Here is an 18,022-nt window from a genome sequence, read left to right as displayed (position 1 = left end):
GGCAGCTCAAAGAGCCATTCTGCTCTCAGCTGGTGGGGATGGAGGAGGGAGCTGTCTGCCCAGCCCACCTCATCTCAGAGTGGTGCAGAGGGGGTCACAGCAAATCGCTCAGGTCCAAGCGTGGGTCTCGATCCTACCCACCTCACTCTGCCGGCCCTGTCCAGACCCCTCGGCCTCCACAATGACCAACAGTAGGGGCAAAAAAGCAAACCTTTATTTGGAAAAAGAGAGCTTAAATGACCATTGAAAACCCCTATTTCATTTCCAAAACAAAACAAGCAAACTAAAGCATGTCTCAGCTCCTGTCCTCCGCCACCGTTAGCCGTTTCCAGGCTGTCTCTCCTGGGCTGGGCCCCCGTTCTAAGAAGCGAGAGGCACCGTCTGGAGGCCGCTTCAGGAGGTGTTGGGGACAGAGTGAAGGGGGCGCTGTGGACAGACAGGCCTGGGGCTCAGACAGGCACGTGCCTATTCCCTAGGAAACAAAACTGAAAGATACACATACGCAGAAAAATAAATTCCCCGGAAAAACAAATTCCCCAGAACCGAGGTATGGAAATCTCAGAACCACGAATGCGGCAGAATTCAAGCCGGGTCTTTGGCTTTCAAAGAAAGGAACGCACGATAACTTCCGGCGTGCTGCCCCTGACTCAGGCCCTTGGCCATTCTCTTCAGTCCATCACAGAGGCCGGGCTGGCAGCTGTAAGAGCAAGCAGGGCCCGCGGCGAGGTTGGGTCAGGGGTGTGAGGAGGGGCAAGTAGGGAGCACCCCTGGGTCAGGGGAGGGAACACAGCAGCAGCACCGAGCAGCCGAGGCCTGCTGGACAGAGCAGGCCTCAAGGTCCTGGTTCCACCCCAGGCCACCCTTCCGCTGAGCCAGCTGAGCCTCAGCTAAAGCAGCTCCGCTGGAGAAAGCAGACGTGAACGGCAGGAGGCAGCGCAGAGTGGCGGGAGGAGGGGGCGGGCACCAGGCCCCGGTGTGCAGGGGAAGCACCATAGCCCTGGCAGAGTGCAGCAGGGCCCACCTGCCCTTCCGCTCCTGCAGGCTGCAGCCAGTGAGACAAGTGTCCTGGGGGTTCTTCCTCCTCATCCTCAAAGAGTCGGACACCTCAGGCACTGCCTCGGCCCACCCAACTCCACACGGGGTTTCTACTTCCGCCTCTCTCAGGGCCGTGCGGAGTTGTGAGCAGGTGCACCCCTGAACGCGCTGCTCCAGGCCCTGGGGCCCTCCTTCCCAGAGCCCAGACGAGCCTGGCCTGGCTGGCAGGACACACGCCTCACAGAGCCCAGGAGGAGAGGAAGAAGGGCCCCGGTCCTGGCCCCTGCGACACGCTCTCATCCTGCCCCCGGGCTGTGGCCCTGGCACAGAAAGTGGGCTGGGCACGGGCAAGAAGACCCGTGTGGGCGGCCCCCTGCCCCATGAGCACGGACACATGACACATGCAGCAGCTCGCACACGCACGCCTGCCAAGAGGCTGGGCCGGGGGCCGCGCAGGCAGGGAGCAGGTCGGTCAGGAGGAGCGCCCGAGAAACAGCCTGGAAGCAAATAACCAGTGAGATCTAGAACTCCCGCAACCCTGGTAATTAACAATCAAGGCAGAGTGCTGGATACATGGAAGGAAGGGGCCCCCTGTGCCTCTCCGGGGCCACCAGTGAGTGGGCGGCACAGGATCAGGAAGAGGCTGGGGGCAGGCCCGGAGCGAACCTAACGGTGGGAAGAAGGGACCAGCAGGGGAGGGAGGGGACATGAGTTTCTCGGCTCTAAGCTTCCAGAAGCAGGGGTATTTCCAGTCTCTGATCCACTGAGCTCTTCTGGAAGAGACGCTCTCTTCCCCTGGGAGCCCATCAGGGGGCGCTGACTTCCATCCCAAAGCTGGCCAGCAGGCAGAGGTGGTCAGAGGAGCAGAAGGGGTTGGGTAAGCCGTTGGCAGCCCACAGGATCTCTTCCGAGAGCAGGGAGAGGCGGCCCAGCAGCTTGAGAGTCCCATCTCGATACAGCCTGGGGTCTGGGGGGGCACAAACCAGAAGCTAGACACGGGGTACAGGGCGGCAGGCGGCGCCTCCGGGCAACCACGCTCTGTGCGGGCTGTGCCCTTGGCGGCCCACCCTCCCTCCTGCCTCCTGTGCCCCCTGGCTCTCAGAGATACCCAGGCCGACATCAATGACTGGAACAGGCAGGTTCAGGGCATGGGTACACAGGAGCACATGTCCAGCCCAGCACCCAGGACCCTAGTGGAGATCCAGGTGGTCTATATCAAACCTGAGTTTTAGGCACGGGCAATCAATGCAAAACTTCAGAAACCTTTAAACAGAGGCAAGGAGGGAGCTGGGGCGCGGCTAATGCTGTGACCACTGGGGCACGAGGCGGGGGCAGGGACGGGACTCCAACACAGCCTCGTCCCTCACTAACTGGCCGCCACTGAAGAAGTGCGGCCACCTCCCAGTGCTCTCCTTACACCTGAACCAGGGATGGAGAGTGGCTGTCCTACACCCTCTCCCTACTGCTCCAGGAAGCAAAGACACAAGGCAGGCAGCTGGCCTGTGGGGAGAAAGGCAAGCATGCCCAGTGCCAGGCTGCTGGGAAACTGCCCCTCGGCTGCCTGGGCGCCCAGAACGCCCTACAGGCCACGGGTGCCCACCCTCCCATCCTCGTCTTCTGGGACCCCAGCACCTGCCGCACTCACCAGTCCTGTTCCCACTCTCGTAGGGCTCCGCCGAGAAGAAGATGTAGTCCACTGTTGTCCCCAGGCCCAAGGGCATGGTGGTGACCTCTGGGCGGCCATGCTGGGGCAGGAAATGGGTGTACACTGAGGTCAGGTGGAGGCAGTGCTGGATGGTGCCTGCGGTCCTGGGGGGCGGGAAGGGGAGCCGCAGTCAGCTGAAACCATTCCGTCTGCCCCAGGTCACTTGCCCCAGGGTTTATTTCATCTTTTTTAAGGGAAGATCCCAAATGAGGCGACCCTAGCAAATTCCCTCCCATGCTAATAAGAGGCTGGCAATCTTAGCTGGAATTAGCCAAAAACAGATAGGCTGAGACCCCCTGACACTTCTCACTTCTACCATCTCGTACACCTGATGTGCCCTAGCCACGGGCCAGCAAGTCTTCTGTGAGGCTCCACCCCCAGGGAAAGGTGGCACACACCGGCCTAGCAAGTATTAGAAAGACGTGGCTCAGCACAAAATATTCCTGCAGATCTGTCTCAGGAGAGCCAATGGGACGCTCATCACAGGACAGCCAATCGGACACTCTCACTTATCTCCAGACAACCAATGGGAATCGCTCTCTCATCTCCAGACACCGAGGGGAACTGCTCTCTCACACCAAGGCAGGGGTGGAGGTGGGTTACCTGGGGAAGACAGGCTCAAGGTCAGATGTGTCTTCCTCAAGGACAGCCTCGGCCCAGCCAGCTGGTCGCTCTGCAGAGGACCAGAGAGAAGAAGGTCTTAGCACCATCGACAGTGAAGCGGGTCAGAACCGCACCCTACAGTTCCTCTCGGATCCTTGACTTGCTCCAGAAAGATCAGAAGGGGAAAGGGAGAGACACAGGGGCGCCAACAGGAAGAAAACAATGAGCCGATGTCAGGAACCTCCCCAGGGCGGCCATAAAGGCTTCTCACCTACACGTCTCCCTTGGCTCAGCCCCTCCTTTGTAATTTAATTAATTTATTTTTTTTAGGGAATAGATCAGACAGCTACATGGTATAAAATCAAAATGTAGAAAAAAAATCAGTGAAGTTTCACTCCTGTTCAGTTCTTCTCGCCAGAGGCATCAGTGCTATCAGACTCCTGGCGCATTCCTCTAGAGATCTTCCATCACAGGCCAGCCGTGGTGTGTATGTAAGTATCCATGAGTGCATGTGCACACACACACATCACACGTATGCACACCACACACACACATAAAGGTTACCAACCTAAGGAGAGAAAGCGAGGACATACTTGACATCACCAGGGTAACAAGAATCACCAACTTGGCAACCCCTTAGAAGGAAAAACACTCAATAACACCAGGAGTGAAAGAGGGGCCTTCGTTACAAACCATATAGAAGTAAAAAAAAAAAAAACAAACTCTACATGAATACTGTAAACAACCAACAAACTAGATAACTTAGATAAAATGGACAAATTTCTGGAAAAACACAAACAAGGAAACTAACTTAAGAAGAAACAGGAAATCTGAGTAGGCTTTCAGCAAGACACTGAGTTAGACATTCAAAAGCTTCCCACAAAGAAAGAACCCAGGCTCAGATGGCTTCACTGGTGGATTCTACCAAGCACCGGCAAGAGAACTGGTGCAAATCCTTCACAAAAACTTCCCACAGCAGGAGACTCTTCCCAACTCATTCTACAAAGTCAGTGTTACTCTGATACCAAATCAGATAAAAACATCACCAAGGAAACCACAGATGAGGGGCCAGCACTACGGCCTGGCAGTAAGGCTGCCACCTGAGATGCCGGCATCCCATATGGGTGCTGATTCAATCCCCGGCTGCTCCACTTCTGATCCAGCTCCCTGCTAATGCGCCTGGGAAAGCAGTGGCCCAAGAGCTTGGGTGCCTGCACCCATGTGAGAGACTGGGAAGCAGCTCCTGGCTCCTGGTTCTGGTCTGGCCCAGCTCCGGCCATCGCAACCCTTTGAAGAGTAAAGATTTCTCTGCATGAGGCCGGTGCTGTGGCATAGTAGGTTAAGTCTCTGCCTGTGGTGCCAGCATCCCACATGGGCCCCAGTTCGAGTCTCGGCTGCTCCACTTCCAATCTGGCTTCCTGTTAATGGTCTGGAAAAACAGTAGAGAATGGCCCAAGTCCTTGGGCCTCTGAACCCATGTGGGAGACTCAGAAACAGCTCCCAGCTCCTGGCTTCGAATTGGCCCAGCTCCAGCCATTGCAGCCATTTGCAAAGTGAACCCGTGATGGAAGATCTCGTGGTTTCTGTCTCTCTCTCCCTCTGTAACTCTACTTTCTGCACAAAATAAATTTAAAAAAAGATTTCTCTGTCTCTCCCCCTCTCTCAGTGTAACTCTGCCTTTCAAAGAAAGAAGAAAGAAAAACTACAGATCAATGTCCTTTATGTATACAGATGCAGAACTTCTCAACAAAATGCTACCAAACCAAACCCAGCAAAATATAAAAATGATTATATATGGTGACCACATAGGATTTATCCCAGGACCATAACATTAGTTTAGCATCTGAAAATCAATTAATGGAATACATCACCTTAACTGAATATGAGGGGGTTTCAAAAAGTTTGTGGAAAGTGTATATTACACAAAAAAAATGCATGAATTTTGAAATGCTAGCAGTAACTACGCTTCTCTTTTAACTCCATCTTGCCATCCACATCTTCCATTCCTTTGCACTCAGCTGAGCAGAGAAACCCCGTAGGAGCCTGCTTCCTTCTGCACCTGGACCTTCCCGGGCCTGTTTCCCTGCTGAGTAGGTCAGCGGACGCTTGTGCATCGACAGCCGGTTCTCAGTCAACCAGCCCTTGGAGTTTACACCACTGCTTTTCTGCTCTCTCAATTAGCTCCATTTTAACCGTTTTTCCTTTGTTTTCTTTCCTTTTCTCTAATTTCTTGAACTGGATGCTTATCTCACTATGTTCCTCCTTCCAGATTTGCTCATGCTGTGATTCTAAATCTCGCATCTCACTCCATGCACTTTTCAATGAGCAGTTTCAGCAAGTCTCGCAAACATAGGACATTTCACTTTTATTTCCTAGCTAGTCTTCGGTTTGCTTAGATTTGTTTTTTACAACAAAGTTTAATCGTTCAGATGACAATATTTCCTTTCTTCCTTCCGCTGCTTTCCCAGGCCACAGCAGGGAGCTGGATCAGAAGTGGAGCAGCCAGGACTCGAACCAGCGCCCATATGGGATGCCAGCACAGCAGGCAGTGGCTTTACTCCCTATGCCACAGCCACAACGCCGGCCCAGTGATAGTATTTACGCTTGGAGTCTTTAAAAAGGACTCACCAGGAGACACTGGTCAGCCCCAGGTGAGGTGACACTTGCAGTATGTGCTGAACGGGTGTGTTCACAAATTCCGTCTCTACTTTGGAAAATGTTACTATTACTTTGCACTGCTAGTGAACTGGCTAGTTCCCCTCCATAGATGAACTCTTTGCTACTTACAATGTGACTGTCAGTATGTATTTTAGAGACTTTTGGTTTAATTGGTTTGCTATTAAATTGAAATGGTTATTCTATGCTGCACTCAAGTACAGCAATGATTTTTCAAAATAACTTTTTGGTAACATGGAATCACCTCGGGGGGGGTCCTGTCGCCACTCCACCTTAGGATCCTGTGATCCTGGAACACTGAGCACTGCTGTCCTGCCTGAGCTCGACCCACACGGCACTCACCCAGTCCTGGGCACATGGGAATCCCACAGTATACGGTGGCCATGTTGGCTGTTGTTACTGCTATTGCCACGATTACAACATACCTGACTTCGGGGTGGGCACTTGGCAGAGCAGGGAGGAAGCCCCTCAGCACACCCACGTGTCTCTCACTGGAGAATCTGCGCTCAAGTCCCAGCCCTGCTTCTGACTCCAGCTTCCTGCTAACGAACACATCCTAGGAGGCGGCAGGTGACGGCTCAAGTACCTGGGTCCCTGCCACCCACCTGGGAGACCTGGACCTGAGTTCTGGGCTCCTGGCTTGGGCTGTTTGAGCTTTGTGCCTCGCTTGGAGCGATGGCCCAGCGAGCTCCGCAGCGCCGCCCCGTGGCGCCCGCGCTCCCCGCAGCCACTCACGGGGTCGGGGTTGTTCCCACCTTCAGCCATCTGCCCATCTCGTTTGGTCACAGATGGAGTTTGTTTCTTTGCTTTGCTCTCCTAGAGGCCTCGGAGACGAGAGGGGACGATGCTCCGTTCGGCTGGGAAGCCCCACCCTCAGGAACAACTTCCTGCGACGACCAGGACCACTGCCGCCCTCCAGAGCCGGAGCCCCCTCGCGTCCCCCTGCCCGACTGCGCTGTGCACACGGGCAGCCTCCTCAGAGCCTCCGGGCCACCCAGAACCCGGCTCTCGGGCCTGCCTGCCCGGCCACGCACGCGTGTGGCCGCCTGCGGCTCCGTACCAGGCCCTCAGGGCCACTGAGGCGGCCCCACGCACACGCCACGGCGCCCGTCCCTTACCTGGCTTCGTGTCCGTCACGCCCTCCATGAAAACCAGCCCTGCCGGGCGCCGACAGGCGACGCTGCAGAAGCGGAATCGCAGCAGGAAGTCCCGGCCGTACTTCAGTCTCTCTGTGGACCGGGAAAGGCCGCACAGTGAAGCCGAGGGCCCCGAGGCCGCAGGCCAGGAGGGAAAGTGGCCGCCTCCCCAGGGGACCGTGGGGAGGGCAGAGAGGAAAAGAGGGGAGCTGCGCAGAGAATGGGGGGGGGGGGGGGTCCGCTGGCTCTCGTCCCCCAGGCGTGACAACGTGCTCACCTGCTCGCTTGGGGTGGCAGGAGGTGACATACTGACAGCAATCCGTGATGCCCAGGGAGCTGGGCCACAGCGGGGCCTGCAGCTTCCGCTGGTAAAGCTGGTGGGAGAAGTCCTCCTGCCCGGACACCTGCAGGGAGGAGCAGGGCGGGAATGAGGGGAGCGAGACCGGAAGGAGCACCAGCCCACGCTGGAGGATGTGCGGACAAACACAGACACACGTGATCACACGCTGCATACAAGCGACAAGCAGGCCACAGCAAGTCCCAGGGAAAGGTTAAAAATAAGGAGCTACTTGAAACCACTACGCTCTCGCTGGAAACACTGAAACGTCCACGGGACAGGAATGAAGGGAGGAGAGCGAGGTGAGCCCAGGAGAACGGAGCTGCATGAACTTCCCCTCAGAAGACATGCGCCGTGCTCCTCAGGGAGGACCCGCTCTCGGGGGCTTCCGCTGCAATAGGAAACTTGGACCCCAATCTCTGGATCTTCTGCATCAAGGTCTAAGATCTGGAGCCTTGTACTGGGAACTACAGGGCCAGACCGCATGGGAAACACGCCGAAGCACTCTACCGCGTCTACGTCACCATCCTCCGTCAAAGCCGACGAGCAGCCTGCGAACGGACAGAACGTAGCAGGGGGAGCAGTCGGCAGCATCGGTTGTCAGCGTACCTCCAACGCGTGTAGCATAATTCCCTTTATTTCATTTAACAACAACCAACAAATAGTTGCGTGCCAACTATGTGCAAGACATTAGCTCAGTGCTGGGGGCTGGGCAGTGGTCGACAATGGCGTCTGAGGTCAGAGAGACCTGGAGTGTAACGCCCATCGCCAGCTGTGACTCTGGGGAAGTCAGTTAACTCCCTCAGTCCAATATCCTCCATTGAAAAGCAGGGTAGTAACATTAAGTACGTGAAGAATCGTAACCATGATGACCAACTGTGACTGCTTCCTCTGAACCAGGAGCTAGAAAACACTTTCCATGCGTTATTTCATTTACTCCACACACCACCACCACCACCACCCAAGAAAAACCCAGAAGCGAGCCTTACATCTCCAATGTACAGATGAGGCAAAGGGCACTTCAGGAGGCTCAGTGACTCGCGCCGGGTGGTAAGGCAGGGATTTGAACTCAGGGCTCCTGCTTCAGGGCAAGGGCGCTCATTCCCCACGCCTAACAGTGCCTCTGCCAAGCCAGGCGTGCAGCGAATTCCTGTTCCACTGCCTGAGCTCCGTGATCACAGCTCCCTTAGGGCACGACTGGACCATTCTCTACACACAGCAACCAGGACACCACCGGCACATAAGGAACCTCACTAAAGTAAAGCCCAAAGTGCCCAACAAGAATCCAGTCATCCCGTGTCCTTTCTCCCAGCCAAAAGTTCAGCAGTAAGTTGGACCAGTAAGGGCAAAAGAGGGGAACAAGCAGTTGTGACCTGTAAAACAATCAGCACACTCTGATTAAGACGATGAGATCCGGCAGTTAAAAGCAATGAGAGAGAGCTAAGTGCAAAATGCTACGTGAAAGAAAAACCAAGGCCGGCACCGCGGCTCAACAGGCTAATCCTCCGCCTAGCGGCACCGGCACACCGGGTTCTAGTCCCGGTCAGGGCACCGGATTCTGTCCCGGTTGCCCCTCTTCCAGGCCAGCTCTCTGCTATGGCCCAGGAAGGCAGTGGAGGATGGCCCAAGTGCTTGGGCCCTGCACCCCATGGGAGACCAGGAGAAGCACCTGGCTCCTGGCTTCGGATCAGCGCGATGCACCGGCCACAGCGGCCATTGGAGGGTGAACCAACAGCAAAGGAAGACCTTTCTCTCTGTCTCTCTCTCTCACTGTCCACTCTGTCAAAAAAAAAAAAAAAAAAGAAAGAAAGAAAGAAAGACCACACTACAAATGAAACCTATGGTAGGTATCTTGTGTATACAGCACAAGCACACGCGGCGGACTACATATCAGCTGTCAGAAGCAAACACTGCACAGTAATTAAATGCCAGATCTCAGCGGCCAGGCCACCTGGCCAGGTTACAAATCCTGACTCCACAACTAACGACCTGCACTACCTCCCGCAAATTACTTAACTTCTCTGGCTTCCTCCCTATAAAGCACAAACGAGGGTAGCAATTGTGAAAATTAATGAGTTAATCCAGGTAAAGCGCTTAAAGTAGCAGCTGGCACACAGTAAGTACTTCATAAATGTCGACTTCAGCTACAACATCATAGGAACATATATAGCTCTGTAAATGCACAGGAACAAACTGGCCGAAGGCCACCAAGCTTGCAACGGTCATCCCTTGACTCGACAAGGCGAGGGGAGGGAACACAGGTACCACAGGGGGCTTTAGCCCTGTCCATGTTTGGGTTCTCGCAGCAATGTAGTACATTTATTATGGGTGAATTAAAAGTAGTGATAAAAACCAGAGAGGATTCCAAAATGCCAAAGATATTCAACAGTTCCTAACTGCCAAACTTGGGCACAGCTACTCAACCTGACCAGAGAAAGCAGGAGGGAGCCAGAACAGGTGTCAACCCAGGTCCCTGCCACAGAGGCAGCACCGGAAGTCAACACCCGAATCGCTCCCTGGACCGTGCTCCCGCCCCACAGCGGCCGCTCCCACATCACCTTCCAGGCTGGCATCCCGTGGTACTGCAGCTCCCCGTCCCTGATGAAGTTGTAGAGCGGCGAATCAGGCACAGAGTTCAGGTCCCCGCACAAGATGATAGGGCAGTGGCTGCCGTCTGACAGCCTGGCCACCTTGTCCACCTCGGCCAGGAGAATGGCCATCTGGGCCAGCTTCACGTCGCCGCGGCGTGGGTTGTACAGGACGTGGGTATTTGCCACGCACAGCGGGGCCACTGAGACCGGCCCTAGGCCTTCCGGGACCAGCGGCTGCAGCAGCAGCACCAAGCCCACGTTGTCCCGATTCAGGAGCTCCAGGCCTGGCCGGAAGTACTCCACAGGGCTGGCACAGAGCAGACGGAACCTGGTTGGCTTGTAGCAGACGGCACAGCCATCTGTTTTACACCCCGTCCTCCTCTTGTAGAAACAGGTAAAGCCTGCAAGGAAAACCCCGCCAAGTGGCCGGTCAGAGTCCTGGGAGCCAGCCGCAGGAGCCCAGCGGGGTCTAAGGCGCCGGCCCTCAGCAAGGGGAGCCCCTGCCTTTGACACTTCTCCTGCAGAGGATTCCCTCACAGTTGAAACCAGGGCGCTGAGGGCTGCAGGGGGGAGAAGGGAGGGCAGGGAATGCAGCAAGATTCCTACGAGGTGACCAGAAGAACCCGACTCTGCAGGCGAACGAGCTGGAGCCCCAGTTCCACTCCTGTCAGGCTTCACAGCTTTGTGACTTTGAACACAGAAAGTTTTAGAGCCTCGCTTTCCTCCTCTGTAGAATGGGCACAGTGCTCAGCCTCACCAGGCTGGTTACGTCAAGGATCAGAGAGCTATATACAGGTGTCAGGACGGCTTGAAAACTGCAGACCTCAGCGCCGGCATTGGTGGCGCAGCAGCCGTTGCCTGAGACGCTGGCGCCCCATATGGGCACCGGGTTGTGTCCCAGCTGCTCCAACTCCGATCCTGCTCTCTGCTAATGGCCTGGGAAAGCAGCGGAAGATGGCCCAAGTGCTTGTACCCCTGCACCTGCGTGGGCAACCTGGATGAAGCTCCTGGCTTCGGCCTGACCCAGTCCTGGCCGTTGTAGCCATCTGAGGAGGGAACTAGGGGACGGAAGAGCTGTCTCTCTCAGTCTCTCCCCCTCTCTCTACAACTCTTTCAAGTGAATAAATAAATCTTAAAACAGACAAGCCACCTGCAGACCTCTACTTTCTTTGCTACCCACACATGGAAGGAGCGAGCTCGCCAGTGCGACTAGGGCAGACAGGCCTGGGGGGAGACCGGCACGCGAGCCAGGGGCTGCATTACCCATCATTCGCAGCGAGGGCTCCAGCTGCTCCCAGTAGTGATCTTCCTGGACTTCCTGGAGACACAGGATCTGAGGATGGACACAGAAAGCCATCACCCCAGAGTGCCGGAGTATGACGTCCACCCTCTGGGAGCAGACCCGAGGCCCTGGGCAGGGTCACGGCACCAGCTCCTCCCCGATGGCTGCCAACGTGAGCTGAGCGGGCGTCATGTGCGCTGCCTCTTCCTGCTCCCTGAGTCCCCGGGTGCCCCCAGGGCAGCAAGCAGGTGCACCTTGCCGGATTCAGCTCAGCATCGGCCCAGAACTCACGGACTGACTCCAGTCAACTGAACAAGCACAGGTGGGACTCGGTGCCCACGCAAGAGGACACGTGGCCTCATCACTCACGTCGGGGTCCCAGTGCTGGAACTCCTGCATGATGTTGGCGAAGCGGTAGCTCCAGCTGAGGATGTCCGGGTGGCAGTGCAGGTAGAGCTCCGCGCTCTGCTGCATCAGGTCCTGGGCCAGGATGTTGTAGGACATCAGAGTGAACTGGAACTGAGGGCCGTCCCCTGCCTCCAGGCCCTGCGGCTCTGGCTGCGTGGAGAAATCCTCCCACTCGCGCCACAGGATTTCTGCAAAGAGGTTGGAAGAGTTCAAGGCCACGGCTGCGCCCTCTCCATTATTGATGGGGCCTGAAGTCCTTCTGTCCCTATCACCTGTCCCTCTCTGCGGTGACTGGGCCAGGGCTCCAAGGACACTCTTCAGACCAGAGTAGCAACACAAAGCCAGAAAGAATCCTGGCCTGCTCACCACCGCGGCCCCCGTACACAGCACCTAGTAGATGCTCAGTAAAGATTTATAGCCTGACAACCCCTCACTTTCCATCAACCCAGGAGTCTCTGGAGCATCAGTTATTCAGGGCACTCCTGGGGTCGTCTCAGCCTTGGGTGTTGGCTGACCTCCAAATCTGGAAAAGTCCCCGGGGCCAGAGCCCACAATGTGCCCCCCATATCCCCTCCAGTGTAGCACAGCAGAGTGGATTTCAACCCTTCGTGAGCCACAGAATCCTGTCTTCACATCGTAAAGGACACCCAACGTGTATCACAAAGACCACGGGAGTCACTCTGGCTGCGGCAGACGGGGGAGGCTGAGACCCCCACTCCTCCCGCAGGGAGCCCTGGGAGCGTGGAGGAGAACCCGGGCCAGGTCTCAGCCCCCTCCCCCGCACCTCCCACCTCTGGAAGACCGTGGGGAAAGCAGAGCAGGCACAGCGGCCGAGCTCGCCACCCGCCCGGGCATCTGCTGATCGGCAGCAGCTCTTCCCAGAGCCGACACCCTCTGAGCCTGCTGACGGCCAGACTCACCGTGATACGGTATTTCCATCGGGGGAGGCTGTAGCTGTCCCAGGCCATCAAAGGGCCAAATGGTGGCCTCCTCCTGGGGCAGAGGCTCAGGGGCAATGCTCCAGGCCACCACCGCGGGGTCCTCTTCCCACTGCTCAGCGGCGGGGGCACCCATGGGGAGGACAGCACAGTCCACGTACTGGGGGCCTGTCTGCATGGGGACGGCAGTCCACAGGGGGCCCCCAGCCTCTGGCAGTGGCTCCTCTTCTAGCACCTCGGGGAAAGGCTCCTCCAGGCTCTCCGCTGCCCGCAGGTCACTCAGCTGCCTACTGGACCACTTGTCCTCTGACACAGCGTCGTGTTCCCCAGGATTATCCATCAGGAGAGCCAGGCTGCTCTGCGCCAGCCCCTTGTCCGCGAGGGGGCCCTCGCTGGCCGCTGAGAGCACCGGGCTCGCCCCTTCTTCTCGCCACTGCTGCAGCAGGCCCTCACACTCCTCCTGGTCCGTGCCCCGAGGGGCCATGGCAAAGTCGCCCTCTAGCTGGGGGGCCGTGCTCTTCGCCAGGAGAGCATTTTTCCGACATGCGAAGAAAGCATCTAATTGGAGAGGTAAAACACCAGGTTGTAAGAAGGTGGCGTCACGCAACCCACAACCCGTCCACCTCACTCATGTCCGTGCCGTCGCTGAGCCTGCCCACTTCACGCCTGGGCCATCCCCATCACGGTAAAGTGCACGCTGAGTGTCAGGCGCTATGCTAAGTGCTTCCCCTAATTTACCCGGTAGGGACCTGACCCATAAATAATATTCACCCGGTGCCCCAGTGAAAGACTGCTGTCCCGTGTAATCCAAGACACTGATGGGCACACAGAGGCACGCCCCTTCTGTGTGCATGGTAACACCGCCGCTAACAGCAACCTTCTGGTTCCGAGAATCACATGACATGGGAGCCATCAATCGGAACCACAGCTTATGGTCCGGCCTTGAAATTGAAATTCGTCTCCAACAATGCCCCTCGCTCTTGACTGTAAGATGGGGACAAGATTGCCCTCAGGAGCTTTTCAAGCTCCCTGAGTCACCAAATCTATGAACGCACTCACTGCAGAAAAAAAATAAAAGCCCCAAAGTAGACAGTCTACACATCCAAACAATTGACTTCTGAGTGAAGGCCCTAAGGCTTCTTCTCAAAGCTCTTTACTCCACTCGTAAAGTCTTCCCCGCTCCAGGATCCACTTTCCCATTCCACAGCACATCAGAGACTGTAACCCAGAAGGTGCCAACAACCGACAGTGAGAGTCAGCTGTCACCACTCGGCTACCGCAGCCACAAGTGACAGCCAACAGGCAAGAGGGCAGAGTCCCCAAACTCTGAGCCCAGCATATCAGCGAGAGCAGACCCCTCCCCCACTAAGCCACCGAGTCACAGCACAGGACAGGCGACACACACACAGCGGACCCCCACAGGCACTACAGAATCGCTTTATGAGTACTGGTGGTTATATTTAAAGGCAAGAAAAACCTCAAAATGGCTCAAATGTTGAAAGATAACTCAAAAGTCTTATTTACAGCCTATGTGCATGTCGGTGACTTTGCCCCCCAGGGACACTTAGCAATGTCCACGGATACTGTGGCGGTCACAACCGTGGCAGTGCCGTGGGCATCCAGAGGTGAGCGGACAGGGCTACAGGCAGACCCTCCACAAGTGATCCAGCCCTAAATGACAATGGCGCCTGCTCTACACCCACAGGCTGGGTCGCAGGTGTTGGTGTGAGGGACCCGCTCTGTGCCCTGTGTATAACAGAGGACAGAGCTCTCCGTCCTCCATGCAGGAGGCTACCAGCCTTCAAATCGAGCAGCTTTTGTTTTTTGTTTGTTGTTGTTTTGGTAGCGGTGGTGGTGCTTTGTTTTTCAGAAATAGAATGCTTTTCTTTGGAAAAAAAAAAAATCTTATCTAAAAACCAAATCCGCACAGCTAATACAAGCACAAGGCCTGGGAACCTCTCTGGCTCTTGTCACTAGTGTTTGCTACAAGGCTGCTGCTCCGGACACGGGTGGAGCTCCAGCAACAGCAGCAGTTGAAGGAGCAGGCTTAGTTCTCTGTAAACAACAACTTCCAGGAGTTGTGCATCCCGCCTGAGTTCACTGGGTACCAGCTCTCTACCAGGCAGGGCACTGGCGCAGGAGAGCCGCTGCACAGAACGGACTTGGCCCAGCCCTGCCGAAGCTTGCCCTGTAATGCAGGCACACAGGAAAACCCGAAATGAAAAAGCTTCCGCTGAAACATATGCTAGCAAGGACACACACACACCGCGTAAAGTTCCAGAAAGGAAAACACGGACCCGCACAGCGGGACCCTTCCTGCAGCCGGTGCTCCTGCTCCCGAAATCGCAGAAGTCTGGCCCCCCGTGGGACGTCAAAGACCACGGACGGGGAAGCAGGCAGATTGCGAAAAAGTGAAGCAACGACCCTGCCTCTTCTCCGGAGCGGGGCGCCGCCCCCTCCCCGGCACAGGGACGCGGGCACCGGGCCAAGGCGCCAGCGCTGACATGTCCACGTGTCCCTGCCACTGAGCAGAGCCCAGAGTCAGCTGTGAACCGGGCGGAAGTTCACCAGGCGAAGGCGGGTAGGTCCCGCAGGGCCGCCCTGCCTCTGCCTCGGCCCAGAGCTGCCAACCCTCCCGGACCCCGCAGCCAGGGCACTCCCAGGACAGGCAGGGGCGCCCCTTCCCCTGCCCGGCTCCAGGTTAACCGTGGCCCGACGTCACCAGACCACAGCCGTGAGGAGGGGCCGTCGGCTGGGCCCGGGCCTCCTGAGGCCCCGCTGGACCCCGCGGGTGCGGGACGGCATCCCCACACGTTGGCACTGCCCGGGGGACGGTGGTCGCGAAGCAGGGCGCACCGCCCGCAGCCCCAGGCCCAGCGCTGCCCCGCACGGCCCCGCCCCGGCCGGACTCCCGCCTGTCAGGACGCGGGGCCGGTACCTGTGAGGGCGCGGAAGAGGCGCGCGACCGGCAGCAGCAGGTAACACAAGCAAGACGCGATCATGGCCCGCCTCGCGCGCCCGCGCCCGCACCCGCGCCCGCGCCCGCATCCGCCGCCCTCCGCCTCCGTCGTCCGCCGGGTCTGCCCCCGGACTGGCCCCGCCCCGCCTCGGAAGACCCCGCCCCCAGCCCGGCCACGTGGTGCCGCTGCGGCTTCTTCCGCCCGAGCTTCAACAACAACTTTATTGGGAGCGCAAGGTACCGGAGTGCGCGTGCCTGCTGCCATGGCAACAGGTGCCGCCTGGCTCCGAGTCGCCCAATGAGCGCGCGGGTTTCACAGGAAGGGCCTCGCTGGAGGCTTTGTGGAGTCTTTCAGAAGCCACAGTTGTACTGTCACTTTCGCCGCTGACTAACCTCTGGCCCCTCGGTTTTCTTCCCTGCAAAATGGAGGCGGGCTGGACTTCCCTCAGGGCGGCGCCTCACCCCGACTGGTGTATTCCAGCCCTTCGCATCCCAGGGAGGACCGGGAGTTTGCCCCCACGCCGCCCTCTTCCCGCTTCTGCGCCAGGTCACTATGGGAGTCCACCCTCGCTCCTAACCTGGAAGACCTGTCTCTGCCCCGTTGGTAAGGGAGTCTCAGAAGGAAAGCAGTTGTGCCGAGCCCGACTAGTGGTTTGTTTACCTTGCGGTATCTCGAGCGCCAGATACAGTGACTAGCACCCGGGGGGGGGGGCAATTAAACTTTGGAGCCTGCCACTAAGGAAGACCTGTCCCCCCATCTTCCCCGGTGCTGGGGAAGACCTCGCTGAGCGCCGCCTCCCTCCCGCGCCCGCCACCACCTGCAGCAGGAAGAGCTCAGCGTGTCATCCCCCCGTCAGTACCCAGTGTCTGAGCTGTGCAACTTCCGATTTGTGGCTGGAGCCTTGGTTGTTCTGGGAAGCCCTCCGGGGAGTCACCAGATCCTGGACCGGCTGGATACATCATAACACTGACAGGCTAGGAGGAGGAAGAAGGAGAGAGTCAGTGCGTGACCTTGTGTGCGATGCTACTCACCCGCTGTAGAGGCCCCAGCATGTGCCCTGGGCAGCGGCGCGCATCCCTTAGGCCGAGAGGGGTAGGAGGCCCCAGCCCTCTGAAAGTTACGAAGCTGACTAGAGAGTAGTGCACAAATGTTAGGTCCACCCAAGGAGCCCCCAAGGCCAGGCCCTCGGCTTTGACGTGCTTAAGTCAACCCTCCTTGTGCATGCCTTTCTTCCATTTTGTGCCAGTTGTTACACAGAAGTCCAAGTTCAAATCAGATTGTGGAACAAAGGTACTTATCTGTATTTGCCATTATGTGAAGTACTAGTAACCTTATCTATTTGGGAACAAAAATTAATGCAAATTTCCAGCCCCCATTCCCAGAGTCCTGACTTCACAGGTCTGGGATGAGGTCCTCAGACCCTCACCAAGTTAGCCGGATGTGCAGTGTGGGCACCTGTGCTAACGCCGCTAGCCTTGGCTGAATGTCCAGTGCACAAAGAGGGCACAGCATGGCAGGCTGGCCTATGCCGTGGCTTTTTGTAAAGTGAGTTAAGCAAGGCTTCTCTCTTCTCTCTTCTCTCATGGTCAGCAGATTGGAAGGTGCGCATCATTGTGCTAGACCAGCTGAGTTCAGACCCGGCCTCTGCCATTTCCTACCTGTGGAACCTCTCCACTCTCCTTACCATGCCTAGTCCAAGGTAAGCTCTCTGTTTACTATTATATTCTTTGAACTTGGGCAGAAAACAACTCAGATCACTGTTAATTCATGGAGGGGCGGTTTCTGCTACAATCCCAGGCTGAAGTCAGGCTCTTGCATGCCAAGTGCGGTAACGACGAGGGCAATAATGCACACCTGCTTCCATCATCAGTGTGATTTCAAGGGTGCAGAACCGACCTGCAGGGCCAGGGCTGCCTCTGTGATACCGCGGTCAGGCTGCCACTTGCAACACCAACATCCCATGTCAGAGTGCTGGCTACTCTGCTTATCATCCAGCTTCCTGCTAATGCTCCCAGGAAGGCAGTGGAAGATGGCCCAAGTGCTTGGGTGCCTGTACGCATGTGAGAGACCTAGATGGAGTTCCTGGCTCCTGGCTTTGGCCTGGCCCAGACCTGGCTGTTGCAGCAATTTGGGGAATGAACTATCAGATGGAAGATCTCTCTTCCTCTCTGTGTGTGTCTTTCCCTTCTTTCTGTTGTTCTACCTTTCAAATAAATAAATGTTAAAATAAAAACTAAAAAGAACCTTGCCAAATGAGGCAGTTGGGAGGTTTTGTAATCCTCAGAGGGACTGAAGGAGAATTTTTTAGGAGCATTTCCTGTGTACAGGGAACTTAAGCCCTTAGAGACCAC

The 18,022-nt window shown here is 56.7% G+C and overlaps 2 protein-coding genes across 2 annotated transcripts in view; one reads left to right on the top strand and one right to left on the bottom strand.

Annotated features, from left to right (window-relative positions):
• Positions 1 to 200: 200 nt before the first annotated feature.
• ANGEL1 (angel homolog 1) lies at positions 201 to 15,751 on the bottom strand. The gene is made up of 10 exons (XM_062181265.1): positions 15,650 to 15,751; positions 12,694 to 13,269; positions 11,735 to 11,961; positions 11,347 to 11,416; positions 10,051 to 10,484; positions 7,433 to 7,559; positions 7,138 to 7,248; positions 3,344 to 3,413; positions 2,681 to 2,844; positions 201 to 2,002 (listed from the first exon to the last, which is right to left on the bottom strand). The coding sequence occupies exons 1-10, from the start codon at positions 15,711 to 15,713 to the stop codon at positions 1,842 to 1,844; spliced, it is 2,004 nt and encodes a 667-aa protein (XP_062037249.1). The 5' UTR covers positions 15,714 to 15,751; the 3' UTR covers positions 201 to 1,841.
• A 284-nt stretch (positions 15,752 to 16,035) lies between these two features.
• Positions 16,036 to 18,022, top strand: part of LRRC74A (leucine rich repeat containing 74A) — a 36,356-nt gene continuing 34,369 nt past the window's right edge. The window contains exons 1-2 of the mRNA XM_062181316.1: positions 16,036 to 16,274; positions 17,262 to 17,370. The gene's annotated coding sequence lies outside the window, so the exon portion shown is untranslated. The remainder of the gene's footprint in view (positions 16,275 to 17,261; positions 17,371 to 18,022) is intronic.

This window comes from Lepus europaeus, chromosome 22 (assembly GCF_033115175.1).
Source record: "Lepus europaeus isolate LE1 chromosome 22, mLepTim1.pri, whole genome shotgun sequence".
Lineage (NCBI taxonomy): Eukaryota > Metazoa > Chordata > Mammalia > Lagomorpha > Leporidae > Lepus > Lepus europaeus.
The sequence above is the reverse complement of the archived record's forward strand: the minus strand, read 5'-3'. Positions and strand labels throughout refer to the sequence as shown.